At 35.4% G+C, this 26,175-nt stretch overlaps 6 protein-coding genes across 6 annotated transcripts; 2 read left to right on the forward strand and 4 right to left on the reverse strand.

Annotated features, from left to right (window-relative positions):
* Nucleotides 1–3,663: 3,663 nt before the first annotated feature.
* LOAG_03930 (Ufm1-specific protease 2) lies at nucleotides 3,664–7,648 on the reverse strand. The gene is made up of 12 exons (XM_020446456.1): nucleotides 7,551–7,648; nucleotides 7,166–7,328; nucleotides 6,707–6,884; nucleotides 6,381–6,636; nucleotides 6,165–6,255; nucleotides 5,818–5,981; nucleotides 5,529–5,619; nucleotides 5,282–5,416; nucleotides 4,881–4,942; nucleotides 4,677–4,796; nucleotides 4,316–4,533; nucleotides 3,664–4,062 (listed from the first exon to the last, which is right to left on the reverse strand). The coding sequence occupies exons 1-11, from the start codon at nucleotides 7,581–7,583 to the stop codon at nucleotides 4,519–4,521; spliced, it is 1,308 nt and encodes a 435-aa protein (XP_020303205.1). The 5' UTR covers nucleotides 7,584–7,648; the 3' UTR covers nucleotides 3,664–4,062; nucleotides 4,316–4,518.
* A 485-nt stretch (nucleotides 7,649–8,133) lies between these two features.
* LOAG_03931 (V-type proton ATPase subunit C) lies at nucleotides 8,134–12,027 on the reverse strand. Its single transcript, XM_003139468.2, has 10 exons — nucleotides 11,882–12,027; nucleotides 11,473–11,540; nucleotides 11,304–11,389; nucleotides 11,064–11,158; nucleotides 10,906–10,997; nucleotides 10,439–10,537; nucleotides 9,917–10,078; nucleotides 9,614–9,805; nucleotides 9,215–9,341; nucleotides 8,134–9,102 (listed from the first exon to the last, which is right to left on the reverse strand). The coding sequence occupies exons 1-10, from the start codon at nucleotides 12,014–12,016 to the stop codon at nucleotides 9,001–9,003; spliced, it is 1,158 nt and encodes a 385-aa protein (XP_003139516.1). The 5' UTR covers nucleotides 12,017–12,027; the 3' UTR covers nucleotides 8,134–9,000.
* A 647-nt stretch (nucleotides 12,028–12,674) lies between these two features.
* LOAG_03932 (snoRNP protein GAR1) lies at nucleotides 12,675–15,286 on the reverse strand. Its single transcript, XM_003139469.2, has 6 exons — nucleotides 14,750–15,286; nucleotides 14,335–14,483; nucleotides 13,734–13,890; nucleotides 13,539–13,580; nucleotides 13,290–13,457; nucleotides 12,675–13,101 (listed from the first exon to the last, which is right to left on the reverse strand). Exons 1-6 carry the CDS (start codon nucleotides 15,057–15,059, stop codon nucleotides 13,016–13,018), a joined length of 912 nt encoding a protein of 303 aa, XP_003139517.2. The 5' UTR covers nucleotides 15,060–15,286; the 3' UTR covers nucleotides 12,675–13,015.
* Nucleotides 15,287–15,600: 314 nt separating this feature from the next.
* LOAG_03933 (transmembrane protein 30A) lies at nucleotides 15,601–19,230 on the forward strand (the record flags this gene model as incomplete). Its single annotated transcript, XM_020446457.1, has 9 exons — nucleotides 15,601–15,954; nucleotides 16,937–17,071; nucleotides 17,311–17,399; nucleotides 17,493–17,591; nucleotides 17,697–17,793; nucleotides 17,881–18,008; nucleotides 18,182–18,398; nucleotides 18,888–19,053; nucleotides 19,191–19,230. The coding sequence occupies exons 1-9, from the start codon at nucleotides 15,831–15,833 to the stop codon at nucleotides 19,228–19,230; spliced, it is 1,095 nt and encodes a 364-aa protein (XP_020303206.1). The 5' UTR covers nucleotides 15,601–15,830.
* A 1,410-nt stretch (nucleotides 19,231–20,640) lies between these two features.
* LOAG_16876 (hypothetical protein) lies at nucleotides 20,641–23,341 on the reverse strand. Its single transcript, XM_020449531.1, has 2 exons — nucleotides 23,151–23,341; nucleotides 20,641–21,108 (listed from the first exon to the last, which is right to left on the reverse strand). Exons 1-2 carry the CDS (start codon nucleotides 23,304–23,306, stop codon nucleotides 20,755–20,757), a joined length of 510 nt encoding a protein of 169 aa, XP_020306920.1. The 5' UTR covers nucleotides 23,307–23,341; the 3' UTR covers nucleotides 20,641–20,754.
* Nucleotides 23,342–23,769: 428 nt separating this feature from the next.
* LOAG_03936 (hypothetical protein) lies at nucleotides 23,770–24,632 on the forward strand (the record flags this gene model as incomplete). Its single annotated transcript, XM_003139473.1, has 4 exons — nucleotides 23,770–23,860; nucleotides 23,967–24,085; nucleotides 24,173–24,315; nucleotides 24,587–24,632. The coding sequence occupies 4 exons, from the start codon at nucleotides 23,770–23,772 to the stop codon at nucleotides 24,630–24,632; spliced, it is 399 nt and encodes a 132-aa protein (XP_003139521.1).
* Between the last annotated feature and the right edge of the window lie 1,543 nt (nucleotides 24,633–26,175).

Consider the following 26,175-nt stretch of genomic DNA (forward strand, 5'->3'; position numbering starts at 1 on the left):
ATATATATATATATATATATATATATATTCAATTCAAAAAGCAAAATTATGACACACACACACGCAGACCACACAACATGTACAAATGCATATATTATATACATGCAACATTTGCATTTATCACTCGCTACATATGTTAGCATATTGATCACCCACTGTGCACTATGCATTTCCATTATGCAGACATAGGCGTAATGGTTGCTCCGGTACACCAGGTTGCAGGGTATTTGTACTTGTATCCGCTTTCTATAATTAACTTTTATCTGATTATACCAAATGTTACGCGTAACATGACTTTGTACAGGAAACATATTCCCAGTTGTGCATCAAAATCTCAGGAATCTGATATGAGATTTTTACTTAGGTTAGTCATTTTTCCATACTGCATAGTCGTTCCCGTGAAAACCGTGGTAAACCTTACCATATCTTCATGTATGTTTGTCTATCTAACATCTACCTGAACGTATTATAAAAATAATATTGTTGCCTGATACCTCATTGTACATTACTGTTAGTTGCCAGATTATGCAGTCACAACGCGTCGTAACTGTATTATTTCACACACTGTGATTCAAAGTGATCGGCGGGACATGCGCCAGAGGATTGTTGGGAAGATGGCATCGGTCTGGTTTCCCGCACATAAAATATTGCACGATCTAATGAGTGCGCTGAGCAGGATCATTCTGAAAGATGACTTCCGAAGTTGTCCAAACAAAATGTGTGCTTATTCGTATCGGTAAAAAAGGAAATATTTTAATGTAGAAATAATGTCGACGTTGTAAAGATGTATAGCTCAGCTCATATTGTAAGATGTTGTGAATCAACCGATGATAATAAGTTTATGTGCAATGCCGGCATGTTGTAAGAACCTTTGGTTAACTTGGGGTCAATCTGTCCTAACTTCTCGGATTGTTGTAAACAAAACCCCACTATATAAAGATTTGGGATCATTGTTTACTGTTCAATAATCATTGTTTAGCAGTATTCATCAAATCACTGTTTAGCAATATTCATCTAATAAACTGTGCTATTGGATTCGTCATATTGGTTACAACTTCAAATCTCAACAAACTTTTCCTAGACGCAACTTCAAGAACAATCTACCAATCGATTTTACTCTCCTCCAATAATTGTCTTTTAACGAAAGCAAAGAATAATTCTCTGCTAATCAATAAAACCTCTAGCAAAAACATGTGCCGAACAGCATAAAAGACTTTATCGGCGTCTAAAGATCAAAAACTTCTACAACAATCCGAACCTACTCAAGCGCAAAATGTCAACCCTTCTCCTTCTTTTCCAGGAAAATGAAATGAGGTTTAGGTGATAGCAGATACAAAAAATTGAGGAAATCAGGACACACACGCATACACACTATAAGGTAACGACATGCAGAACTGGACTCTTCCGAGACTTATCCCGTTGTTGCAACAAAACTATTGCTGACCCTACCGTTATAACTAAGCATCATAGCCCCAACAAAAGCTTAATGAAGTCTCGAGATTCAACGAAAATTGGAATTCGAAAGCTTCAAAAGTGTGAGAATTGATTGGAGACATAAAGGAATAAGGTTTATAACGATTACGACAGCGACGCGTTGATTTCAGAAATAATGATAATATAAAAGAGGTCAAAACTTGTTCGGCTACACCGCGACCAAACAAGAAATCCGGTTTGGAAACGATTTGTGCCAACTAATTGAGTAAATGGTAACGACGATAATAACTGTTTCGTGCATCTGCTTCCATACTATCGTCCTTCCGGCCAGATGCCTTTGCTCTTTTTCTGTTAGCAATCAGCGAGGCAGTAAAATACTTGAATGAGGTATCCATGTTGTAATAATTTCATGATCCACTGTTCGCCGAAAGACTCCATATACCTTAGATCGTAAATTTTTTAAGCTCAAAAAATTTGGTGAAAGAATTTTGTGAAATTTGGTGAAAGAAAAATGCAACTCATTATTTCTCTAAAATTTATTGAATAATATCCTCCCATAAACATTTATTCCTTCCGCTTACACTGCAAAGGAAATCGAAAGCGATATAAAACATTTCATGTAGATTACAAAAAATATGAAAGCATTTCTGTTTACGAATACCTGCTGCTCGGAAGGCGAAAAAACTAAAATACCAACAAAATTCGGATTAATTCCCTGAACAATAATCCGGGTTAGTTGTCTAATTGGTTGGATTTCAGTAAACAAGTCATCATCGTCGTTATGAAAGAAGAAAAAAGTATACATATTCATGTAGAGGACCATAAGTAAAATATTAGTTTAAATCGATGAATTCTGGAGAAATCTCATTAGATAAAACACAGTATATACCGAGCCCAGCAAAAAGACGGCAAATGGTTTGCCTTTAGGAATGAAAAAGTTTGGGCAGGATAGACCGAAACATCGTCACTGTCCGTTCGGTTCGGCTACCTTTAACATTTCGTTTTAGCAATTTGCAAATGGAGCAAGCGAGAAATTGGTTTTTTTCCTTCCTTTTTTTTTTTTAATTTAAAGTCTATGAGAGTACAATAATACTTTAAAGTACACTAATACTTCTGCAGCATTTGCATACGTCATCAATGAAGCTTTTCCAAATCTTACCGATGTGATGAACTTTACGGAGTAAACAGATTTGGGTATGATCTGACAATATGCTATTTATTGCAAAATATATGCTGAACTTAGTACGACCACCTTTTAAATCTAATGAAGCTTGCCTTGAATTCTGAACTTGCAAGCAATTCAAAATCTCACTGCTTTGAAGGGAAGTGTCACGCATTTTCACATAACTTCAGGACAGAAATTAATCCAATGTCTTCAACAAATGATTTTTAACAAATTTCTCTTCCAGAAATTAACAAGAAAGCAGTGGAATTATGAAACTTCCAATAAATACAGCTGATAACTGTAGACTTATACTCAAGGTGAATGCATGTGGAAGAGGTTATATATCACTTACTTTATCCTTAGTGAGGTACATTGTAAAGATCTTGGAAACCAGTTAAGATTTGAAGTTCGGAATTCAGAAGTAACCCAAAGTTGGAATGATCTTGTTGATCTACACAAATACGATACGTCGCAAAAATGTTTATAATTAGAGAGGCACGAACTTGACATACTCAAGAGTGATAATAAAAGAAATAGGGAACCAGAGAGAATTATTAAAAAACTGAGCAATGAATGTGTATGGGGATTTTCATACTGCGGGGAAAGTAAAGAAATAAAACAAACTTTAAATTTTAACTTCATAAAACTGTTTGCAAAAAACTTCATACCAGATATCTCTATGAATCGAGAGTCAGTAGAAAGTGAAAGAAGACTAGGCGACAGTGATAACGCTCATAAACCGAATCGACGACAAACAGTAGTGTAGAAGAGCAAGAAGACTGACGATAAAATTGATAAGAAATGATTACTACCGAAAAATTCTATGATACAATTTGAAACAATAATAAAAACCAAAGTATAAGAGTTACTCAAAGTATAAAAGTTACTAATTTATAAACCTTTAGTATAAGAGTTACTCAAAGTATAAGAGTTACTAATTTATAAACCTTTATAAATTAACCAAGAAAGCTAAATAAAAGAAACTTGAGTACTTCAGAAACTTCGACTGAATTACTTAAGTCGAAAGACAATACTTTTTAAGAATGACATTTTGCAAAGAAATGTCCCAGTTCATCCTGCACAGTACGCACATATCCTTAAATTTTAGTGGGAAGTAGTGAGAATAAGAATTTTCTGCAAAGCAAAAATCAGTGGAGAAAACCCACCACAAAATCACAAAGCAAATTACAGAAAATTTCATGGTTCCAAATCGATCTATTTTAACAAAAACAGTTTATATGTATATACTTAAATAACATTTCGCGGTGGGATAGGCAATAGCAAATTATAGAAACATTCTCGTTTCCAGAAACTCGGCATTTTCCAATCGCACCAACCTCGCGTTATTACTGTATTTAAATCCTCATCACCGGAATAATGAGGATCCAGAACCAAAAACGACGACTCACCCGTTGTTTCATTAAAATCGACGCCTAAAATCGTATGAGCCAACATACCACCACCTAAAAAACTTTTAAGTTTCAAATGTAATTTTCTTCGTTTTGGAAATGAAGTAAAACAACACAGCACGATCAAATAATTTCGGCAAGTTGTAAAAACGAGCTGACTCAACGACTGACTATTACTTAAGGATTTTGCATGTTATTATAAATACTATACTAAAATGATTATTCGGAACTCAATATTTAATCCATTGTGGCAGAAATTACTTTAAAAATAAGATGCATTTTTCTATAAAACACGTTTGAAACATACCAATCATAACGGGTGTGCCAAACGTTTTAAAGTGAAGTGATAACTGACGAATATTTCCGGTCACTTCTGTGCCTGAATTTGTTGTAAGCACCCGTGATTCAATCCCAGCCATATTTTCCAAACAGTAACCAAGTTCTATAGATCCAATCCATTGTTGACTTCCCACAAATGTCGCGTCTTTATCGCCACAATCATACAAACTCTCAAGTTTCAATTCCCTTTAAAATTCAGACATACTCTGAATTTTAAAAATGAAGCAACGAACTACAGACTTCGCGAAAGTGGATCAATACTGTATCTTTTATGCATAAGTTAATGGTGCAATAAATTTTTAAATTTCGACAAATAAAAAGATAGTTACTTGTTGAATCTCACGATGCGTTGGAGTGGGTTTATCGATATAACCTTGAAGAACAAACCAAGACCATAATGTTTGAAAAGAACGATAAGCACATCCCCAGCCGGTATCATCTATTCCGTCCTTTAAAGTGCTGACGTTTAATAACGAAAGGATTAAGTTCAAAATCATATTTTTACAGAGCATATGAATTTAGAAAAAATGAACCTGCATGTAGTGGTGGTAGTTATAGGAGCCACTAATAAAATATACCTTTCCCTTTGGTTTATCTGTAAAGAATAAAGAATAACAATGTATAGAAAAAAAAAAAAATTGCAATTCCAATAATTGTTTCGTTAGAGGAGACACAAAAAAATCAACCTCTGTCTCTCAACCGCACAATTTCCTGCTATAAAGAAAAAAGCGAAATAAAGTTTAGCTTTAGAAACTGCATCATCCTCAATCAAATTGTGATAAATATTATTTGGAAATTTAAAAGTAAGTAATGCAAGTCACTGAAAAGAAAAGCAAACGGACACCTGAAAAAAAAATTAGAAACTGGAAAGGGATTCATTTATTTCGAAGGAAATGAATTCATCTGAAGAAAGAAATCGAAATGAAATTCTTACAAGATCTGATATGCAAATGAGGATTTTGCAACAATTTCTGCGTTCCAGGATTAAATTGAAGAGACTGAGTGGGCCGTAAGATCGGCTTATCAAATGGAAGATTGAAAATACGGTGAAGTTTTGCCCGATGATTTCCTTAAAATCAAGAAAGTTTCAAAAATAATAGTAGTAGTAAGGAAAGGACTGATAGATTCTTTTAACCGAAGTAAACTTGAATGATTCTTTTCAAAATGATCAAAAAACATACGCAACACCATATCATCTTGGATATGAGGATAAACCACCGACAATAATCCATCGTTCGTTGAAAACATACCGCATCTAATATTTATTAAACGCTGGAACAGCCTTTAGATCAATTCGTCGCAGTTAAAGAAATTTTAATCCTTAATACCTCACAAACTTTCCGAAATACATTGACAGAAGTTTAGCTGGTAACAACATCATGAACAAATAAAATGACGTACAGAAGTCGTCTGAGAGCTGAAAACAATTTCATAAAGAAATATAATTCACTTTGAAGATCAAAAACCAACTTCGGAATTAAAATTGACGAATTCACATAAACATCGTTCAGTGAGATATACTGTTCGTTTCAGAGCTTTTCGCAACAAAGTGAGAATTTCTGTTGGACCATCCCTGGACTGCACCTCAGCCACCGAAGTTATTTCGGCTCTCACGTTGCAAAATACAGCGAGGTCTATAACTAACTCTTTTCATTTTAATTGCAAATGTAAAACGTTACTTCAATTAGAAAATCTCCTCAAACTGAGCAGATCTGCCGAAGGTTACTTTTATGTTAATAAAAATAGAAATATCTCAGTATCTTCTCTATATTGGAAGACAATTTTTCTTTCACTTTAATAAGTGTAAATCTCAAAACCTTTCTTAATTTTCACAATTGGAACAAGTTTTGGTAAAGAGTCATCACAATTCTTCTTGATTGGTATCAGTGGCGTAAAATTCACAAATTTCTGCAATAGTTTCCCTGAACACAGAAATTGAATCATTAAAAAAAAGCATCAGAAATATCAAAAAATAGAATTTTAAAACTGCAAGACTTTAAAAAATCCAGAAAACTTCGAAGCAAATAACATACCCTTCCACTGGATAAACAACCACTTATTTGTAGCATTTCTCCGTTAACTTGCTTTGCACCGATCACTTTATTTCCACCCAAGACAAAGTTATTATTCGAAAATACGAAACACAAGGATTCAATATTATCTAGTTCAGCAAAGACAGCATTGTTTATTTCTTCAAGAAGATTCCCTTTCTCACTCATATTTATATTCATATTTAGCCACAGTGTTGTCCTGACCAATAAATCATAGCCAGGTTTTGTAGGAGACGGTCTGCAACATGTATAGTTAAACACGATATCCACAAATTATAATTTATCATCATATAATGCAAAAATAATACCGCAAAGCAATCTCTTTATTCAATTTTATGATACTATCGGCGTCTCGAGCTTTGAGTGATGTTGTATCTGCAAACAGTACCAGGAATCCTTCCCTGTCTTCTACGAATACAGCTAATGAATTCAAATCGAAAGGATACTCCACATTAACGAGGGATAAAACGCCAAGAAAAGTAATATCTGAAAGTGTGCAATTTATTGTCCAACCGATCATCGTTTCACCATGCGCTGCATTTTACAAAGGAACGCTATATCCGCAGACTACAATCTACAAGAAATTTAGTATCTAGAATAGCATCTAGAATTACCAATCAGTTCAAGATATCTTCAAATGACCTTTAAATTGTGGGACAGCTGTCAACTTATACAACTCAGATACCGCCTTTATTTATTCATATCTGTGAATAAATCTGCGAATCTAACTTAACTTCACCTTTTTGCGTTACACTTTTCAAACTTACTTGAAGGTAACGAACTTTCAATAAAGCGTATAAGGTCCAATGTAGCATCAAAATCTGATAAACAACCAAACAAAACGTTTGTTATATTCGCCAATGAAGCATTACCAAACAGGAGAGCAGCAACAGTACCATTTTCTTGATATCTACTGTTGTTTCTATAATTCTAAAATTAAAAACACTTCAAATATTAACATTAAACATTAAATGTACACCCCGCACAGATTCGAAATGAAGTGAATGGAAACTAGGTCCTATAATTCAATCCACTTCTTCAATCTCGATGAATCTAACTTAAAATAATCGTTGAGATCTGAAATTCTTAATGTAAACGACTAGACACACTTCTGTATCTTGACAGACTCGCTCGAAAAGAAGTAGGTATTACCTCAAACAAATGATCGAAATCGACTTTCCACATTTAATGTAGATCCTAATTTCGAAGAAATTCAGCTACACTGTATGATGGGACGAGAGGATATCTGAGCAAATGAAGCATTAAATTTAAGTTTAATACAACCTTTACATAGATCGAGTCGTTCCCTCCTTTTATATATACATGAATACCGGCTTAATTCATTACTTTAAAATCAGTATATGAGGATCAGCGAAGCTACTGTATGAAGTCAAATATCTTAATTACGCATTCGCAATATACAAAGCGTTCCTCACACACATAGGAGGTCTTCGGGTTCCTTAACTACCGCCAAAAACTGTCAAGAACTATAGAAAAAAGTATTCATCCTCGAGCGTATACTAATTTAGCGCCGGATTAATTCAACTTAAACAATGAGAATGCAGAGCACTTACTGTTCGCCTCAAAGCTTTTAGTTTAAACGCATAACTCCTACAACCAGTTACATCGCTAGCAACTGACACCAATATCAAGTCAACACACGCAGCTCCAGTGCCAAAAACGTAGCTTGTGTCATGATGGTATGCCAGAAACACCTACTCCAAGTAACATACCACCGCATTCTATTAATCTCCTGATTCTGATAACCCACGGTTAATAACAGGTACAAAAACTCAGTGTATTCACATAAAAAAGATTCGCAAATGTAGGTATCGGACTCCGCCTATTTACGATGACACTTTTGATGAGCAACAAGACATGATGCGAATAAGAAAATGTAATGCAAAAAAATGACAGAATTATCACAGCTACTGATTATAATAACCACTTTTTACCACACATAAGCTGAATACGTTAATCACACTGTAATAAACTATCCCACTGCACGAGCACTATAATAAGCAATGAATAGTACTTTTGTATAAGTAAAACATCCATTTGAATCACAGAAGTAAACATAAGCAAATTAAATCCTAGAAGACAAATAAACTTAAAACGTCTATCAATGAAACATGATAAAATACATTTCTCCTTTCACGATATTTTTGGATATTTGAATATTTCGCCTTTTATGTGACACAAATGTTAAAATTTCAGAAGAATTAAGTGATTAGATACAAGCAACGTCTTTGACTAAAATGGCTATACAAGTTGTAAACATTCGGGTTAAGGATTCTGCAAGAAGGGAGGGTCATTTATATTACTGTATGAAGCGGCTCTTTGGATATATTGTAGGATTGAGGGTGGGAAGAATTTCTACATCGATCAAGCAATGGAATGCATTAATATTATTACAATTGGACAACGTTAAACCCTACACCAATACTGATTATCTTATGAATCATCGAATTAATACAATTTCTATGAATGTAACTTCCATAATATAAAACGAACGACTACTACTAATATTACTTGGCAAATATTCACAGAAAAATGAGAAAAACGGATGGAAGTGAACCTTTATGGAAATATTACTGAGAACTTATCTCTTCATGCTAGTGAAATCGATATTTATCTTGAAAAAAACATATGGATAGTAGTCATGCATACCCAACGACATCAGTATTGGATTATCTTCGATAGCCTAAAAATCAAAATGTGGGGGATTTTTAAATCAGTCTGGAACTGTAACAGTAACAAATGTAATCCGTGGAAATTACCCAATTACTCAATGAAAAAAAACAAGAAAAAAAAACCTCAATGGGACCAGCAGCAGATGTATCCAAATGCAAATAAAGGTTATGAAGTGATGCTCGCAATTTCTTATGCGAATTCTTATTTGGTTCTATGACTGCTGCTTGGAAATTCACAGGTAGACCATATCTAAAAGATTAAATATCAGTAAATTAGAGGAAAAGATCAAACATCAGAAAAATTGACATCTGTAAAAAACAGATTTTCTTGTCAAAATAAATGAAATTCTAAAAACATATGAAAAATTTTGATCTGTCACCAAATTCTTATTGAAATAAAGGAGAGTTGTAACGAAATACTTCACTCCAGTTGAATAAATCTAATCTACAGCAAAACTGGCGGTATATGGGTGACCATTTTTAATCTTTTCGTAATCGGAAAACTGGCCTCAAGCTATTTACCTGAGAACACTTTCAACAAATACTCGCAGTGCTTTTATATGAACAAAGGCAGAGAAAATCTCGCCAAAATTGATTTTCAGCCATCGAACAAGTGGAGCATACTGACGCTGCTTCTCCTGTACCAGTTTATCACGCTCATTGCGACCTATTTTCAATGATTCTTCATCGTAAACGAAATCCCGGACAATGAACCTGAAAAAGCTGCTGCTGTAACATATACTGTTTGAAATTTCCTTTTTTTTGTCGGAAATTTGAGGAAATAAAAATTGGTGCTGATTAGAATAAGAAAATACAGCTACTTACTTGTTCTCTCTGCAATGTGTTTTATATTCATCGATCACTTTTTTGAACAGCGTAACAGTAAACAACATTTGCTCACCATCTTCGGTAATTAAGCGGCTCGATCCAGGCACCACCATATCGGATAATGTTTCATACTTTTGCTGCCATTCTTTTGCTAACGTTCTATTTAAAAAGAGATGCAGAAAAACATACTGTTCTATAAAGAATCCAAAATATGACAAAGTAAAACTAACTAAACTAATTCATTGGATCGGTGTTGGTCCTTTTACTAAAATTTCTATTTCTTTCTGCGAAATTAAGGAAAAAACATATGATATTGCATTTCAAATGAAACTTAGTGCCTTTCAAATTACATCGCATCCAAACAGTGATAGAGCGCTATCACTAGCGAGTGAGAATAAAAAACTAAAAGTGGAACAAAGGAGTACAACTGGAGAGGATATAAAAAAGCGGTGTACATAATAATGGAAATTCTACTTCTGAAGGGTTTGACTTAATGAAAAAGCAAACTCTTTAACGTACTTTGGTATAACCACTAGCAACGTCTGCAGATACTCTGAGTTAAGGATAAAATCACCAGCCTTCACGATTTCTGACAAATCTTTCGTTAACAAACTGCCCCTTAAAAGCACATTTGACATTCCAATGATTAAACATCAGAAATACATGAATCCATCTTTAACTTCTAAAATTAGGATCGGCATGAAAGTCGGCATTCGTTCTTGACTTTAGAAGTTAAGAGCTAATGCGATTTCCAAGACAGACCCATCTCATCCTAAACTTTGTCTTATTTTTACTTACTGCTTCCTAGGTAAGCAAAAATTAGACATAGCTTGCCAGGTCTATCATAAACACATATTACCTCCTCAGAGGCGTCAAGTACCCAAGGATAATAGACGACTGTACTGTGCTCGAAAGACAACATTCCTACTTACTATTACCTCTAATTTTTAATGGACAGTAAAAATTAAATTGTGTTTGAAACGTACGCTGCTTTCCGGTCCATTGACGCAAGACTGTTCTTGAGATTATTATAGGTTGTGGATTTCGTCTTCAAATCATTATCAATCTGGGTGATTTGCTGAAAATCAAAGCGCCATCATTTGGAAGGGGATTTAAAATTTTGACTTCGAAAAATTGATTTTACCTTTCCGATAATATCACTCAGCACTTTCAGTGATTGCTTCAGAGGGTATTTTGCACCTTCCCATTGGAACTTAGTAACATAAGTTTTCACGTCCTCTAAAAACAGAAAGATCGGATATTTCGCACACAAAATGAGATTGATGATAAACTTGGAAATTATGCAAATAATTAGAACAGCTGAATCAACAGAGAATGAGCAATTTTGTTTAGAATTCGATCACATGATCAAGTTTAAACTTACTACCACTAACGACAAGATTTTCCTGTAATTTGTCTTGCTCATCTTCCAGAACATCAGCGAAGTACTGCGTTAACTTTCGCGTCACTCTAAATCAAAAAGAGGCAGATTAGTGTAATGTAGAATTGCTGACAAAACATTAAGGAAAAACAAAAGTGAATCATACACGTACTGTTCTGCAGCAGTATCCAATTTAGCCAAGTCATCAGATAAACCAACCAACTGATCCAAAGTCCCGACCTGTAATCATAATCACCATTTAACTCATCCTGTCCCTAAAATCATTGCCAATTTCTCAAAAATTAAGCCTCTAAATGTCGAAGCATACTAAGGGAATTCCTGCCAGTTCAAGTATTTTGCTTCGAAATTCAGCAAAATTATCGTCAAAATCTGACCTCACAGAAAGACAAGCTGATACGACGATCAGCGACTTACCAAGCCTCTCTGTACCAGGTTGACTCTCTCTACTCACAATCTGTTTTTTGTCTCTCACTTGCTCAGGACATGTGAAGCGAAGAATTATCCTTTATTATTATGTTAAAAAAATATATGAAATGATCAGATGTGGAAACGAAACTTACTTTCAGATCGGGAACATTGAATTTATAGTTGACGGACATACTGCCAGTTGTCCGATTCAATTTATCCCACGTTTCCTGTGGCGAGCCCTCATTTGGTGCTGAAATCAACCACAGATCTCCTGGAGCAAAAGACATCCCACCTGTAATGATACAAGTACTCCAATCGAAAGAGGTATATAATTGGCACTGAGAAACTGATTGGACCTCATCGTTCAACAAACACTCTTCCTTTCATGCAAAAACCTTACAAACCGCGTACTTATTTTCTACCGTTAACACTTTACCATACGTCGGTCTTCCAAACAATAACCAAAGATCAAGTACGGTAGTAAGGAATCGTTATGAAAACCATTGAAAACAGCTTAACGATACCCAGTGAGTGATATTCAATGTTTTGTGTTCAGGAGCTTCTTTAGCCTAGAAATAATTCAAGTGGTCACCACATAAATAGCACTTCAGGCAAAATTTAAGTCACAAAGAAATTCCTGGCGACATGACGTCAAACCACCGATATTCACGCCCGGTGAAGTTTACAGTCGTGATTGTGTGCTTTCTCTAACCCCTTTAGCCACATTACCTAGATATACCCAGTTGAGCTACATAAAAATCAAACTATTGATTGACCACATATTTCCACTCTTCCTCTTTTCAGATAATATGATGTTTCGCGATGAAAACTAGTAGCTTGGATGTCCCATTCCTAACACCTTTACTTCATTTTTGTACAGCGTATTGTAATGGAAAACAACCAGGACCGTAAAGCAGCTTTTTTATATGCAGACAAATAAAACAAGAAATTTTTTATGCTCAACAACATGAGAAAAAACATACAGCACATTAGTATTCGGTGAGATTTTTAGCAGCCGTTCAACCTGATTTCAGGAAACAAAAGTAAACAGGAATCCTGCACTCCTTCGGATTTTTGAATAAAACATAAACAGAGCATATGTCATACAATACAGTAAACAATTTAATAGAACCAATTTTCCATTCTGATACCCGAAATAACAACAAAAAGTAAAAAAAAAAAACAATTCTGTAGATGGAACGATTTACATCGAATTGATAACGCCTCTACATAGAAAAACTGATGCAGTAACAAATCATGAACTTAACTGGAACAACCAAATATGCCTAATCATCAAACTTCATCCTTTTATTTTGGGCTGGTTCTGAACGTCCACCAAAACTTCGTTTGTTGCCAAGATCAATCCCTCGTCCTAAAACCGAATGATTCAGCCGGTTTTCAAAATTATTGATATTGCGGAGAAAAATAAGAATTTCGATATGTGATGCACCCACATCAAACAAGCATCTGTGCGTATCACAATTATTACACCATTTCTTAGCTCTTTTCATTACGAAATCGCCAAGCTTATTGCCTTAACGATAACGATTCAACATTTACCTCGCCCTCGGAAACCTCCACCAGACTCACTTCCTCGATAACCACTGCCTCGGCCACTCCAATCTCCACCTCTAACACTTCCACGACTACCGCCTCTAAAACCGCCTCGGTCTCCTCCACCACCTCGATCGCCTCTACCATTTCGACTGAATGAGCCTCCTCCACGACCTTAGACAAAAATTATAAATAAGATTAGCAATGATTAGAATTAATGAACAAACTGTAATGTGTTTTAAAAGTGAGGCTTACCACGAAATTTACTTCGACCACTGCCACCACGACCACGACCTCCTGCAACTAATATTCATTAAAACAGAGATGGAAAATCTGGCTACAGCGTAAATTCATGATTTCGAAAATTCGCATTACATTCTCCTAACTCAACGATCTACGGTAATATGCGAAATACAGCTAAAAATGTTTTAAAAGGCTAATTAAACGAACCCCGTCCATTACCACGTATTTGTCCTTTCCCTCGTTTACCTGCACCATTTGGCAAAAATCGGTCAATAGGCAATAGTCTTCCTGAATCAATGTACAACTTCTGTGCTTCTTTGAAAGAGGAAGCTTTGATACCATCTTGCAGTTTCACGGTGAATCCCTACAACATCGTTCTATTTAACTTGAGAAACTCGGAAAAAACATAGATTCATACCCACCCTAACACGATATATCCTCACCAGTCTATAATAATTCCAATAATCAGGATCAGCAAGACTACGAGTCACCTGGCACAATGCTGTATCTGTTGGTGGTAATTACCGCATAACAAAAATGAAGTTGGACAAGGTTGTATATGGAAGAACTAAAGGAAGTTTATAAAACCGCCACAGTATTCTGCTGCATATAACCGATAATAAGTCTATTAATGTTTCGGAAAAATTTAAAAAACTGAAAAAATAGGAAGGTCCCCTCAATGCAAATTTAAGTAGCTCTTGTTATTGTTCACCGGTAATCATCCACTCCGAATGTTAATACATGAATAGATACAAGTCTGAATGTTAAGATGCATTAACGAAATTTGATAAATAAATGACATACATACGTTGTTTTTAATACCACCAAAGATCTCATCAACTTTGCCAATCTGCTCTTTGTTTTCGAAAAATATCGGAGCGTTGAAGTAGGGAATTTTGCCTGATGTGTTATGACAAACGATATCATCTTCACATGTGTGCGTGAAATACCCTATTTCTATAAAGAAAAGTATTGTTTGAACAAGCAGTCTCATGTTATCATTCACGTGATTCCTCTAGGGACTTTTCGTGACTTATAATGATAGAAAATACACCCTGATACAATCAGAGCAAGTTATTATCAACTAGGCGAAGTAAGGATGTCAGTGACAGTTTCCTTTTTTCGCTATTGGTGACATATCAAACCGTTCCATATGTTTCAACATACTCGTTAATGGTAAACGATTTGAGCTATTCGCTAGCCATGATGAAAGAGATATTTACCAGTCACTTGTTCCGGAGGACCTTGATCATAGCCAGCATTGCGGTTAATTCCTCCTCGATTTCCTCTGCGTCCGCCATGTCCTGAATTCCCAAATCCTCGACCACCACTTCGACCTCGAAACGACATTTTCTGTAGTAGAACATGAAATAAATTTTGCAAATCAAAAGAAATGTTACGGGAAAATTCAACAGGCATCGAACTGCATTGAAAATTCAACAAATACTGAGCCGAAGAATACTTTCGCTGTAACTTATTGTAAGCACTGCATAAACAAGAACAAAACTTTAAACTGTTCGCATAACAAACCATATGCTTTACAAACTGTGAACAAAACAGATGATAAACAAAGAAACACGGAAATAAGGAATTTCTCCCGAAATGAGATCCACTCCCCTGAAAATCAGCCTCATTAATATGAATTAGCGAAAATTATTACCATGAATCAAAGGATTGTCAGTCGCGACACCAATCTCCCGCTCTAACCCCCGTCCCCCCAATGTCTTTTCCCCTTAGTAGTCATCTTATTGTCAGTTGCATCTCCGCGAAAATGTGTCGCAGGAAGCGCGACATGACTGCTTTTCGTCCCACGAGTCCTCGTTGACCTGGTTACCTATAATGATGTTTGACAGGCTTCGATGTGATGGGAAGGGACAACTGCTCCTTCGTCATTCTCTAAAGGGCCTTTTCATCCCGAAGGCGTCATTTGGTAAGGAATAGACGATGTGTGTCACTAAGGTCGGTATAAAAATTGCAAATTTGCACCTGAAGTTGGGAGGCATGTACGGACAGTCAGTGGACCCGTGAAATCCCGACAACCACGTGAGCAGTACCTGCTTGATGCAGTGGTATGCTTACATCGCCGTTCTCCTTCCTTCTGAATATGGTGATTGATAATTAAATATGAATTCAAAGTGGAAGGGTATGAACTTGAAATACGTTTTTTCTCAGCAGATTAATATCTAACTGATATATGGCAGTCGTGTCATTGTCGACAAATAACTAATCCAGTGGATTTCCCGCATTATACATTGGATTTGAATTGGTTTCGAAAAAAGTAAGCATCCATATGCAAAGCTCAAAATGACATCCATTCCACAACGTCTCAGCGCGTCAAGCTCCCCACTCCAAGAAATTCAGCAACCTTCAGCTCCTGTCGTCAGTAGCAATGAATCAACCAGTAGATTGAGGCGTAACAAACCTCGTGGTTAGTTTTTTCTAAAGTTTTATTTTTTCCATCTTACTGGGTTTATTGAGTTAACTTATTTTTAAGCAATCTTTAATATCCCATCCGTGAACTAAAAATTATCAGAACGTCGTGTTGTGTTGTTTAGCACTCACTGATTAAGTAGCTGGAGATACCTGAGCTGTACAGTGTGGTGAGGGTAATGGTACTCATGATCTACTCTAAGATGACCGAACGATATCTTTTCTGTATCAGTAAGTGAGCTGAAGCGTGCGTAAACATTTAATTTGATATTTTAACCATCTTTTTTTTCCATAAAAGTAGAATTTTGTGGGCATATCACTATTTGTTTCCAGATTGAATTTTCTGTAAAACAGAGTAATAACATACACGATAAAGAGATATTTTATTAGGCGAGGAAACTTTAAAAGAAGAGAATGAAAAAGGCAATGAGGAGTAGCAGTCTGTAAGAGAGACATAGTTGGCTGAAACTATATAACTGTAAATGATATTTAATACATACTTACTTTCCGTGAACATTTCGTATTGCATTCATCGTAGCTTCATCGAACTTTCAACTAATAAATTTTGAAATTCCTAATGGTTTCAAAGATTAGGGGTTTAAATAGGAGCTTACCAGCGGCATGGGTGTTTTTACAGTTATAAAATTCAAAGTCACATTACCGTCTCAATTATCGAAACACAAGCTTTTTAAATATATAAAAGCAGTGTTTTGACAGTACAGTGAGGTTTATGTTGTGCAGTTCTGCCTGACAGAGAGGAACTACTGTTACTGTATTCCGAAATTGATAGTGCATGTTAGAGAGGATTTATTCAGCTAAATACATTGCCTTGTTGACTTGGATTTCGGTTACGCTTCACTTGTGCAATGTTTTTGAAAGGAAAATGTCAGGTTGAGAAGCAAAATTTCTCTAGTAAATTAATCAACTCTTTAGCTTCGTAATTTCATATTCCAGTATGTAGTTGATGGAACAATTTGCAGATACAAAGCTTCGTCAACAAAAATTACCTGCATGGCAGCCCATACTAACTGCATCAACAGTCATACCAACAGTTTTTGGAATTGGCATTATTTTTCTACCTATTGGTGTCGCTTTATTCTTAGCTAGTCAAGGAGGCAAGACATTATATTAATTTGGTTTTGTTCACATGTAATATGATTTATTGTCATAGGGTTGCTCTTCGATTGTATTCACTTTCTAAGAAAGAGGTAAGTTGGCAGTCACAAAACTGAAAAAGGAATAATCGCTAGTTCCTAATCCTACTATCCTTAGGTGCAGAGACTATTTTATAATTCGTGAAAGACCTGGAAATATCAGATACACATTCCGCGGGTTGAAATTAATATTATTATAGTGAAAGAGTCGATCACAGATTATACATCGTGCAGTGCACCTTCACTTGAAGCTTGTGAATTTGTGATTAAGTTGAATAGCGATTTTCAGGTTTACAATTTTTTCCATTACCTATTTTAGTGATTGCTTTGACTGTGAACTTGCTTGATTGATATACAGTTTTGTCTTGAAAATAAATTCCAGGGTGATGTTTATTTTTATTATGCATTGGATAATTACTTTCAAAATCATCGGCGGTATATGAAAAGTCGCAGCGATAGCCAGCTTTTGGGCGACCTTCAGGCAGGCATTCTTTGTAGCTTGAACTATGACATGAAAAAGCACAGAAATTAGTGCAATTTTTTTCAATGCAGAGTTAAGAAGTACGAAAGTGCTGTGAGATTTCAGAATGTGGGCGATTGTGAGCCATACGCATATTTGAACACGTCATCAGGCTTACAAATTATTGCTCCATGTGGTGCAGTTGCCAATTCTATGTTTAATGGTTAGGAAAGTAGTCCGAACGTTTTATTGCGTTTCTTTTTTAAAAGTCAATTGTCGCAACTTCTTTTTGGGTTCACAAAGATTTCAGATTCGTTCACTTTGTATCGTAATGGCAGTGGTGATCCGGTGCCTTGGACATATAAAGGTGTTGTTTGGCCGGTTGATAAGAACAGAAGATATAGGAATCCACCTGGAAATCTTCGGCAGGCTTTTGAGGTAGGTTTTTTTCTTCTAGAGAAATATTTCTAATGAAAAAGCTGAGTCAGATCAAATGAAAGTGCGACATTTTGCCAGAGCTGACAGCTGTATAATTTCGTTGGATATAATTTAAAATCCATGTTCTCTTCATATTTATATCGTAATGTGTTTGCATACTTGGGTAATTTCAGAATACTGTGAAACCTCCTAACTGGCGAAAGGCAATATACGAATTAGACCCAGATGATCCAGATAATAATGGCTTTTTAAATACCGATTTTATTGTATGGATGAGGACAGCAGCTCTACCAGATTTTAGGAAATTGTATCGTATTTTAGTTCGTTATAAGAACTCATTGTATAAAAATGGCTTGCCTGCTGGAACATATCAGCTCGTAATCCAAAGTAGTGAGTTATTTTCGACATGGAAGATTTTACTTTGTAAAAACTGGAAATATTGCATCATTAGACACATGAGAATCATATTAAAATATTGCAGTCAGGTAGCACTTTAATATTTCCTATCTAACTCTATCTTTTTTTTGGCTCTGCAACTATTTTATAGTTATCCTGTCGGAAAATAGGTAGTGATTACTCGAACTTAATGCACTAACGCAATGCAGAGTACCACATGGGTGTGTTTGAAGCATTAACAACTTGAGTATCTTTCGTTTTTGTTGTTACCACCATTTATGAGTTGCCAGTGTTTGGTTTTGTAAAGAAGTACATTAATTGATTCTTCATAATGCTTTGATTTTACTCGAATTATTTCTATCAAGATGTCGGGACGCTGACTGTTTTGATTGCCCTTTAATCTACTGGATAATTGTGTTCTTTCCTTTGTTAAATATCAAGTCTCTTTCTTTCCTTCGCGATCCAATACAAAGTTCATTTCAGATTACCCAGTAACAGTGTTTGGTGGTAGGAAATATTTTATAATAAGTACAACATCTTGGGCAGGTGGCAAAAATGCATTTTTGGGTATTGCATACATCATCGTTAGTGGCATTTGTATCCTGTTTGGTGCAGTTTTCCTGATAATACATCTAAAATTCGGCACATCGTAAGTTTTTTGTTGCCAAAAATTTTTATATATATATTACTCAAAACTTGCGCCTTCAAAAAGCGGACGATTCATTCATTACTCTTCTCTCCATTCTTTTTCGACAAACATATCTGGAATGAACATAACTTTTACAGATCAAATGAAGCTGGGAGCATCTCTCAAGTCTCACGGTAGTTTCAGTTATTCTGATTTTTCACCTTTGTATTTATTGTCATCAAAAAAAACCATCTGTTCCATGTTCCATTTACTGCGAACTACTCGAAATAAAAGATCTTCCATGCAAAATTCTTCGAATAGTTGTAATAAAATGCGCTGAATAAGATATCACTAGTTGTAATAAGTCCATAGTGCGGGCAGTTAGGTAAATTAAACTAGTCACTGCCGTATAAAGCCCCACCGGTTCATGACAAAGAAAGTAAGTTTTTTTTTCCTTCCTTTTCGTTTTCACAATTTTTCTCTTCCCTTTGATTATGACATAGGAAGCATACTTATTTTCTGAATTGAGTCGAATTCTGCTCCGTACTTTTTCTTTGAGTGTAGCTGAGTTATTTTTTAGCCGCATTCATGTCTTCGAGTTTTTTGCATTAAATACTGAAATTTTGCGTGAATTTCTCTTGCCGCTTTCAAACTACTAAATGCTAAAATTTGAATTTGTAAAAATCATTTCCGTACTGTGATCAGTGCATTTTTGTAATTTTTTATGTTTTGTATTTACGCTTATCAAGTTATGACTTTTCCAGAAATTATGTGATGACAGCAATGAAGTGTGCTTCATTCCAAACCCAATTGTTTTTTTATTTTGTATCGAAATGGGAGTTTTCTCCACTCGCCTTTTTCTTCTATTTCATGCGGTGCATTCATATAGAAGCTCTTTACCATATATCTTCATTCATTCGTGAAATTGTTATTGAATGATACTATGCATGGACGCAATATTTGATTGAAGCAAAAAAGGTGTTATTTATTCTCAAGATATATCACCACCAGATTGTGACAATGCCAATCGTTTAGGACGTCTTTTCAGAATTTTAAGGATATTTGAAAGGCATGCAGTGTAAACAAAAAGTACTGAATTACCTGTAGCACTTCTCCTTTCAGATGATTTTATCATTAGGTGCGTAGAGCAATCCTTTTCTAATTCAATCAAGAAAACCGTCACGGTCTATTTTACTTATCATTAAGATGTTTATGATCCATGGCGTTGGTTCTTTAGGCTCATAATTTTTAATCTTTTACCTTGGCAAAGATGGTTCAGGAATCAGTCATACTTTCAAACTAAAAGATGACGTCAGCTTTGTACTGATGAAGACCAAAGACTTTCTGACTCGTTAAGATTGAGCTTGAGAAGAATGACTAATTTCGGAATTAGCTATTTCAAAATTGTTAATTTCGTTAAGAATAGTCGAGCGATATTGCAGAGTGTCCCTTCCTTTGAAAAAAGATCTTGAAAGGGCAGGACGACAGTTAGGTTCTGCATAGTTGTCTATCGTTATATTCAAGTCAGGCTTTGGACGCTTTAAGTCCGTGTTTTAAATCTTAACGACTGAATTGCTACAACTGCAACTGACTACGTTCGCGGTGAGATCGCACTTTAAAAATGTTTTATGACTAATTTTAACAGCTGTTCAACGACGAAGAGTAAAGGACATCGAATTCAGATAACAATGCGGTAACTTCACATGCAATTACGAAGGGAACCTAATGATCACAGGCTGTGCTTTCATCGGTTTCTTCATTCTCTAACAGTTTGATAACCACCTTGGCAGCTTCCATAAATAGTTTCTGAATGACCGATTCTACATTTTCCTCACCTGTTGCTTCTTTTGAGTGTTCAGGTTCTTCATTGCTCAGTTCTGGCTCTTTGGGAATTTCCTGAGAGCCTTTTCTACAGCTTTCCCAAGCGGTTTCTTCCAAGACCTCTTCACATTGCTTGATGGCTGATGCTGTTACAGGATCAATGGCATAGTCACAATCACCCAGCTGATCTGACACACTTTCTGTGTCGTCTTCCATCAAATTATCATACGGCGCAGCAGCCAAAGATCCTTCGTCCTAAAATACGAATGTAGCCAAAGACTACCAGAATCATTTTGTTTGAAATTTAATAATGGAAAGGCGAAAAAATTCGCGAACTTTCAGATCGTTTTTGGTCAACATGACTAGTAGAGTACATGGGAAAGCTAGGATTCGGAGCTTTTCAGGCAAGTTTTGTAAGTTTTTTTATATCGTGAGAAATTATTATGCCTGATCAAATGAAAATTCAAGATAGCTTTGCATATAAAAACTATAGTAATGTAATGGAAAACTAATGCGGTAGAAGTCAGCTAATCTGACCTAAAGCGGCAAAACTTTCCGTTTATCTCCAACAACTGTACGTCACTAATGCATCACTTGGTTTTATAAACTATTGACAGTTACTATGTTCTTCATATGGCGGCCGACATGTTATTCCAGCTGAAACTAACGCTTGATGTTGTTTAAATAAGATACTTTGCTACAGAAAAACAAAGTATTTGTTCTTTGGGAAATTTAAATAAAATATTATTTGATGTGACAGTACCGGTTATCTTTAAATGAAGATGATTTGGCATGAAGGGCTCGGTTGGTTTCTAGTATTTTTTAGAACGGAAAATTTTTCCCTGTATTCGTAATGATGGATTTGACGATCAAAAAAAAATATAAATCCAGAACAAATATAAAGCAAATATATATATAATAAATATTGAAAAGCAAATAAATATAAATCCAAAGAATAAATATAAGCCAAAAATAAATAAATATAAAGAAGAATAAATATGAAAAGAATAAATATAAAAGATATAGCTGTCAATTAGATTTATGCAAAATTTTGTATACTTCGTTGGGATCCCGCACCTAAAACTGTTACAATCTACATATTGCCAGAAACTAAGTTTATAGCAACAAAAGTTTACATGTACTAGGGTTTTGCTTCGTCAAATCCAAAAACTGTCAGCTGGTACGCAGACCTGCAGTGTGTTATAACGATCTAACAATTAACATCTAATATTTAGTTGCTGGATATAAAAAAAACAGACTCCAATAGTTTGTCCTTAACAATCCTACTTCTAATACCTGATGATGTCAAAAAAAACGAGGAATTGCTGAGAATTATATATTAAACAACAGACTACTAATATGGGTATAATCGACCTGCGAATAAGTATTTACTGCGCGTCACACTTTAAACTTGGGAAAATTAACCGTTTTTCCAAAGATTTTAGTGGAATATATTACGACATTTAAAGCGTGTACGACCATCGTCAAAGAATGGTGTATGGAAGTAAATTGAGATGATGGCATAACTCTTTCATCGAAAACAAAATAATGAAGACTGAGTTCATCGTTAAAGTGAATGATTCAGGAAATTCTTTCAGTGAGTTCGGGTTTCTGGATCTGTGCATTACTTAGATAATTATTTGACTCGGAATTTACGTGGCTTACCAAGAAACCTCTTCCACATACACCTTTGTTTTCTTAGTTTCATGGTACGTATTTTGACCATAAAATAAAACCAATAGGAATAGGAAACGGCTTTGGGACAATTGCTTCGAGAAAAATCGGTGAGGAACGAAACATCTCTCCATGTAAAAGATGTGAAAGTTACTGTGTTCGACATCGAGCCTAATTTGAATTTGGTCCAGTCCATAAAACATAGAAAATGATATGAGAAATTTCAACTGATTTGATTATTCTTGTACATTTGTCATCCTGATTTAGGAATAAACTGATGAAGAATAGTCAACATTTGCTGAATAACCAGATTGTCTTACAAGAAATTACGATAAATAGTAACTACGGAATCAAGCAACGATTTCAATTATTCCTCCTTGCGAAATATAGTTCACTTTTAGCTATAAGCCAAAGATGTATGGAACTGTTCGCACAAAAAGGTTCCAGATTTCATTAACAAAGTGTCATACCTTGCTAAGATGACGGAATCACATACATCTAAATTATCGCTTTGGAAACTCCAACAGGTCAACGATCCTCAAAATATGAGTATAGCCTTGCACAATGTTCATTCCTTATTTTAATTAATAATTTCATCTCTTTTGAGCATTAAATGAAGAAACCTCGGGCAATATGCCATCCATAATCTTCGCAACTGTTTCACCGCATGAATTTACTTCATCCTGAACAGCATCCATCAAACGAAGTCGAAGTAAGCCAATGATATCAACCAAATCACTACGTTTTTTCTCTCGAATATCAGCTTCTTGTTTAGACATTTATTCACTGGCAACGTGATACTTTCTGTAACATGAATAGCGGAAACAGACCTTTCTACGAGGTGTGATCTTCATATACATTTAACTGATACAACAAGTTGTCTTGAATTCTCGCTCATGCTACCTACCTATAATAATCGATCGAAATTGCACCTGGGAAATCCTTACTAGCTTACAGGAAACCAAATCATCAATGTCCTGCTATCCACATCTCTGCCCATCCTGCATCCACCCATCCCGTTCCATTCGCATCACCCTCGTATTATTAAGCAATTCCATATAACCTCTCTCTACTCGCTATTCAAATTTGGCACGTCAACATAACGTATGATTCACATGAGTTCGTGGACTCAGAACTGCACGTAAAAAACAATGAAAACAATTGCACGACAACTGCACATGTTCCGTTAGAGTCTTGTTTGAAAAGTCTTTGAGGATGAGATGAGTGAGTGGAGATTGATGCATGGTGAGGGACGAACGCAGAGTGCCATTCCAGGGTAATGGATCTAGGAGCATGGCGGACGGCTCATCAAGACTGTCGCGACTTTTTTTCGGTAATTTTTCAATTAAATATAGTAAAATAATTAATGTCCACATAAAAACTAATTTATGGTGATATTTCGAATGAGTTTTTCGATAGCCTGCGAACTTTACCTGTAGATGGATTATTTTGGTTGACAAAGAATAGTGGGGAGAAACCAGGAGAAAAGGAAAGTAGAAAGTTAAGGCGGCAGTACTGGAAGTTATTACCTTCTCAGGAAGAGCAAGAAAGGGCGGGAGTACTAAAAGTTACTGTCTCCTCCAAACTCTGAAGCTAAAAAAATGAACTGATTGGAGATTCTTTTGCCTTACACAACTGTTTTCAGGGTTCTTCTTTCTGGAAGTTTCATCTCGATATTAATATTAATAAGCTTGCTGTTACTGCATCTACCCGTTTCTTCCATCTGGAAATCACACGACTGATTGCAAACGGTGCTTCGACTACAATATATTCCGTGAACAGTGATTGGTGTTACCTGCTAACTGCGTGTTATTTTGCTTTCCTCTCTCCGGGTATCAGTCTATTAGATCTTGCTGGATACCACTATTTTGTACCAATAGAATCTTCATAGAAATTTTAGTTTTCATGTATACGCATATGGCTTTCGTTTATATATATATATATATATACATATATATATATGTAAAGACTTTACATCTGAATAGATGTTTCGAGGAGAAGCCTCTAAGAAACATTTCGGATTTATGACGCTCCAAACGAAAATTTGTCAAAAGTTTAGCGGTGGGCGTCGTGAAATTTCAAGCCATGGTGCAGCATCTTTGTAAACATCAAAGAAGCAGTCAACACGTTGCTGGATTCTATTTAAATAGGTTGAAGTAGTCCACAGCAATTACCTGAGCAAGTGGATCGAAAAGGGAAATTTGAATGACATTGATACATAGATGTGCGCAAAAGAATGATCGGTACCGACTTTGTTAGGTAATTTTCTCATTTAATAGACAGTTGCGGTCAGATCCCTCCTCCAGTTCCTGAAGTTTTAAGATAAAAGCTAAATATTACAACACTGCAATATTATTTAAAACTGTAACAATAGTGAATGGTTATGTAAAAAGCGGTTTTGGGTGTTCAAAGACTGGACAGGAATACTTTGTTACACAGGTTAACACCAAGAAGGTTATACTGAGAGTAATTATAATGATAAAAAAGGAAATCTGGTAAATTTCATTTTTAACGGAACTGTTCTCAAATTGAACAGCCCATAATAACTTTGAAGCTCCAGTCTATGCAGCAAATGAGATCAAGGATATATTACATGACCAGATCTCAACCTGAGTTCATCTCAATCCGTTGTACGCATAGTGCGGATTTCCGAATGGATAAATTCGTTCGTCCCTTTTACATATAACTGCGATATAGTTTCGGCGCACTCGCTTTCCAAAACTTCATTTAAAGTTACACATCGTGGGTGGTCTCCAGCACAGAGCAGCGTTGACAATGCGAAGACCACCAAAGATGTTCGCTGCAGCAATTAGATATGTTGCCGGATATCTTTAATATTTTATCACTGCAGACGATAACCTTCATGGGCGGTAAAAATGCTTTGTATAATGCTTTGCCGAATATAAATTTCGCAAAGAACCGTAGAGTGAGTGGCGCGTTGGTAATTTTTGAAAAGTGCTGAGATCTATTGGATCGAATTTGACCAAAAAAGGAATTGGTACTATGTTTTCACTCAAGTTTACATGATTTTTTGGGAACCGATGCTTATCGTGAATAGTCCGTATAGGAAGCTATTCAAACTTGAGTATGGACATTTCCTCGCCGCGATTTTTTGCCACTATAACGAATATCAATTACTTGAATGATTAATGGGTTGGAAAATTCAGCAATGCACACTTTTGGCTAGATCAGATAACTGAAGGTTAGGAAGAGATTGAGCTGCCTCAGTAAAACAGTACTTCTCGCGAGGAAATCCAAGTAATTCTCATCTTTTACAAGAAGTAAGTTTCGTCAGTGACTGAAAAAAAGAGCCAAAAATATAACCATATGAACAAAATCCATCGTTTTTTTCCAAATATATTTCGATTAGCCATAGAAAAATATTTTTTTATGGCTTAAAGTTTATAATGGTTAATCTGAATTAAGTTAACGCCTACATCGCTTTCCAACAATTACATTTATTTTTTCGGGAACGAAATATAGAAAGACGAAAGTCGGAACAGAAGTAGAATGACTGGACTCATGATCTTACTTAAGTCTCACAAAACAATTGAGTCCAGCAACTTTTTATTATTCCTCTAATAAATTGCTCTTATATATATATATATATATATATATATATATATATATATATATATATATATATAT

This window comes from Loa loa, assembly GCF_000183805.2.
Source record: "Loa loa unplaced genomic scaffold supercont3.25, whole genome shotgun sequence".
Classification (NCBI taxonomy): domain Eukaryota; kingdom Metazoa; phylum Nematoda; class Chromadorea; order Rhabditida; family Onchocercidae; genus Loa; species Loa loa.

Coding starts and splice junctions, on each gene's coding strand:
- LOAG_03930 (XM_020446456.1), bottom strand. CDS start 7,583: ATGTGGAAAGTCGATTTCGATCATTTGTTTGAG. Junction 6,885..7,165: donor TGAAAGTTCGTTACCTTCAA/GTAAGTTTGAAA, acceptor GCACACTTTCAG/ATATTACTTTTCTTGGCGTT. Junction 6,637..6,706: donor AATAAAGAGATTGCTTTGCG/GTATTATTTTTG, acceptor TACATGTTGCAG/ACCGTCTCCTACAAAACCTG.
- LOAG_03931 (XM_003139468.2), bottom strand. CDS start 12,016: ATGTCTTTTGCTCCAGGAGATCTGTGGTTGATTTCAGCACCAAATGAG. Junction 11,541..11,881: donor TCAATGTTCCCGATCTGAAA/GTAAGTTTCGTT, acceptor TTATGATTACAG/GTCGGGACTTTGGATCAGTT. Junction 11,159..11,303: donor AAATCTTGTCGTTAGTGGTA/GTAAGTTTAAAC, acceptor TTCTGTTTTTAG/AGGACGTGAAAACTTATGTT.
- LOAG_03932 (XM_003139469.2), bottom strand. CDS start 15,059: ATGGTTTGTTATGCGAACAGTTTAAAGTTTTGTTCTTGTTTATGCAGT. Junction 14,484..14,749: donor TCCTCCGGAACAAGTGACTG/GTAAATATCTCT, acceptor TTTTCTTTATAG/AAATAGGGTATTTCACGCAC. Junction 13,458..13,538: donor TGGTCGAAGTAAATTTCGTG/GTAAGCCTCACT, acceptor TTTTTGTCTAAG/GTCGTGGAGGAGGCTCATTC.
- LOAG_16876 (XM_020449531.1), bottom strand. CDS start 23,306: ATGTCTAAACAAGAAGCTGATATTCGAGAGAAAAAACGTAGTGATTTG. Junction 21,109..23,150: donor TGGATGGCATATTGCCCGAG/GTTTCTTCATTT, acceptor TTCGTATTTTAG/GACGAAGGATCTTTGGCTGC.